Source organism: Xenopus laevis, chromosome 1L, assembly GCF_017654675.1.
Source record: "Xenopus laevis strain J_2021 chromosome 1L, Xenopus_laevis_v10.1, whole genome shotgun sequence".
Lineage (NCBI taxonomy): Eukaryota > Metazoa > Chordata > Amphibia > Anura > Pipidae > Xenopus > Xenopus laevis.
The window spans coordinates 152,720,118-152,722,612 of NC_054371.1; the positions used below are offsets into that span (position 1 = coordinate 152,720,118).

Here is a 2,495-nt window from a genome sequence, read left to right on the forward strand (position 1 = left end):
CACTGGCAAGAATGCGAATCGCCAGCAAGATGGCATACATGCCGCTTCGAAGTTCTGAAGTTGCCTGAAGTTTCCTCGTGAGGCAACTTCTTACACAGTGGGAAGGCATTTTGGGGAGATTAGTTGCCTGCAGTAGCGAAGATTTATTGTTTGGCAACTAATCTCCCCGTGTGCCAACCCCCTAAGCATGAAGACACACAGAGCTACCAGTAGCAGCTACTTGTCATGGCTACAAAATAGACTATAGTGATAATTGGCTTTGCTAATATACTACAAATGTTTTAGCAGGGACAATTCTCAGTATTGTCTTATTTTTTGGCATTTTGTAACCACAAAAAGCAGCTGCTACTAGTAGCTCCAGAGATAATAGTAACAGCGGCTTGTTGTGGCTACGAAATACCTTGCAATAAACAATACTGAGAATTGCCTCTGCAATGTATAATGTATGACATGTAGTATCTTAGCAAAGCCAATTATCACTATTGTCTATTTTGAAGCTGTTACAATAAGTTGCTACTAGTAGCTCTGTGTATCTTTACCCTAAGATCTTGCTCTTCTTTGACCTAGGTTATTGCAACTTTTTCATACAAATTGTTTGGTACTGGTGGGAACTCTAAGAATAATGAAACATGGGGAGATATTTCTTTTGATTAGATTTTTAAAAAGCGAGTTTCAGCAACAAGACAATCTTCTTTTTGCAAGCAGATTTCAGGCAACATTGGCTTCCGAGCAATTTGCATCCCATAGTGCAGCATGGTGCTTTGTCTGCCCACATGGGCTAGATGTTCTTCAACAAGATCAATGAGCCTATCTGTCGGTGCAGATTATGTCCAGCGGACTTCATGGCAGCCATCTTCTTTTCTTCAGTAATCTTCAGGAAGTAAGTGCCGTATCGGCGCATGTGCAGATGGAGCAATTTTCTGTTTCGAGACAACTGAGCATGCGCCAAAAGTCACAGAAATTGCAGAAGTGCTAATCTCATTCCAAAGATTACCGAAGAGTTGAAAGATGGCTGCCGTGAACTCCGCTGGACAGAATCTGCACCAAGGGGTAAGTAAAGAGTTATGGGGCATTTGCCCGGGGTAGCAGCTAGGCTGTGGGGGGAGGGAGAGGGGGTCTATGTAGGGTAGGGGTTAGGGTTTTTTTTTTACTTTGAGGTTGAATTCTCCTTTAAAAAACAATTTTAAAAAACATTGATGACAAATTTCCCCGTGTACCTGCCTTATTCTACTTAAGAACGTTATCACAACTGTTTCTATCACTAAGTAGCTAGTTGCTGCCTAACTGATAGTGTTTGTTTTATATATTTATAGAACCAGTGCTGCGTGATCATTGCATCATTTCACATGGTTTGTTATTGAATATACTTGTTTAAAAATGTACTTAAAATAAGTTAAAAAAAAAAACAATACTGATAAAACTAAAAGGCATCTTGTATGAATATCTGATTTTATCATGTACATAATATAACATTGTCAGTGCCCTCAACTGCAAGACTATGGAATGATAGAAAATATGTTTTTGTCACTCTGCTTTCAGATGCTGTGTCACTGTGTCACTGAGTCACAGAAGAACAGTAATAAACGGCAGTGTCTTCAGTTTGTAGATTGTTCATTTGCAGATATAACTTGTTGTTATTATTGTCTCTGGAGATGGTGAATCTTCCTTCAAATGAGCTAGGGTAGTATGTGTCACTTCCATCAGTACTAATATAAGACACCCATTGTAATCCTTTCCCAGGAGCCTGTCTAACCCAATTCATCCAGTTGCTACTGAATGTGAAGCCAGAGGCTGTGCAGGACAGTTTGTGAGACCCTCCCGGCTTTATCACCACTGACTCTGACTGGGCAAGTTGTACATCACAGTGACATCCTAGACAAAGAGAGAAATAAATGCAGTTTTAATAACATCAAATCTTGCAAGCATTATTAATATTAATATGTCTGACAATTTTACCTGATAAATATGACAGTGTTATTACAAAAGAATAAAATGATTTCATATTGACAATGTGAGTTATGGGAGCTGGATGCAGCACATCTGACTTCCTATATTTATATGGGAGCTGCAATCTAAACCGAATATTTGATTGTTATTTGCATAATGTCATAAGTGTTGATAAAAGGGGCATGAGTGGCTATATCAAGAATTTAAATTGTGTAAAACTATCCTCTATTTAAAGTAACGATTATAAGCAGTAAGATAATATATAGATAGTTAAGATACCTCATGTTCATACATTGCACATATAAAATGCCTTCTTTTGCTTTTTCCCATGTGTAATGTGTTTTACTAGCAGCGATTTAAAGGTTAGGTAAGGATAAAACATTTTCAGGAGATCTCTCCCCCACAGTATGCAGATTTAAAATGGGCGACAAATTTCTTTAGGTGTCAGTCTATAGAAGAAGAAAAAATTTAATTTGGGAAGCCTATCAAAGATGGCACCCACAAAAATACTATAAGTTGCTGAGGGATACAAGATGCTATTTTAAAAA

At 38.0% G+C, this 2,495-nt stretch overlaps 1 gene segment (V, D, J or C); it reads right to left on the reverse strand.

Moving 5' to 3' along the window:
* Nucleotides 1-1,555: 1,555 nt before the first annotated feature.
* On the reverse strand, nt 1,556-2,015 carry LOC108696923. The segment is given in 2 exon segments: nt 1,556-1,872; nt 1,957-2,015. Coding segments are annotated over 2 exon segments (363 nt in total).
* Between the last annotated feature and the right edge of the window lie 480 nt (nt 2,016-2,495).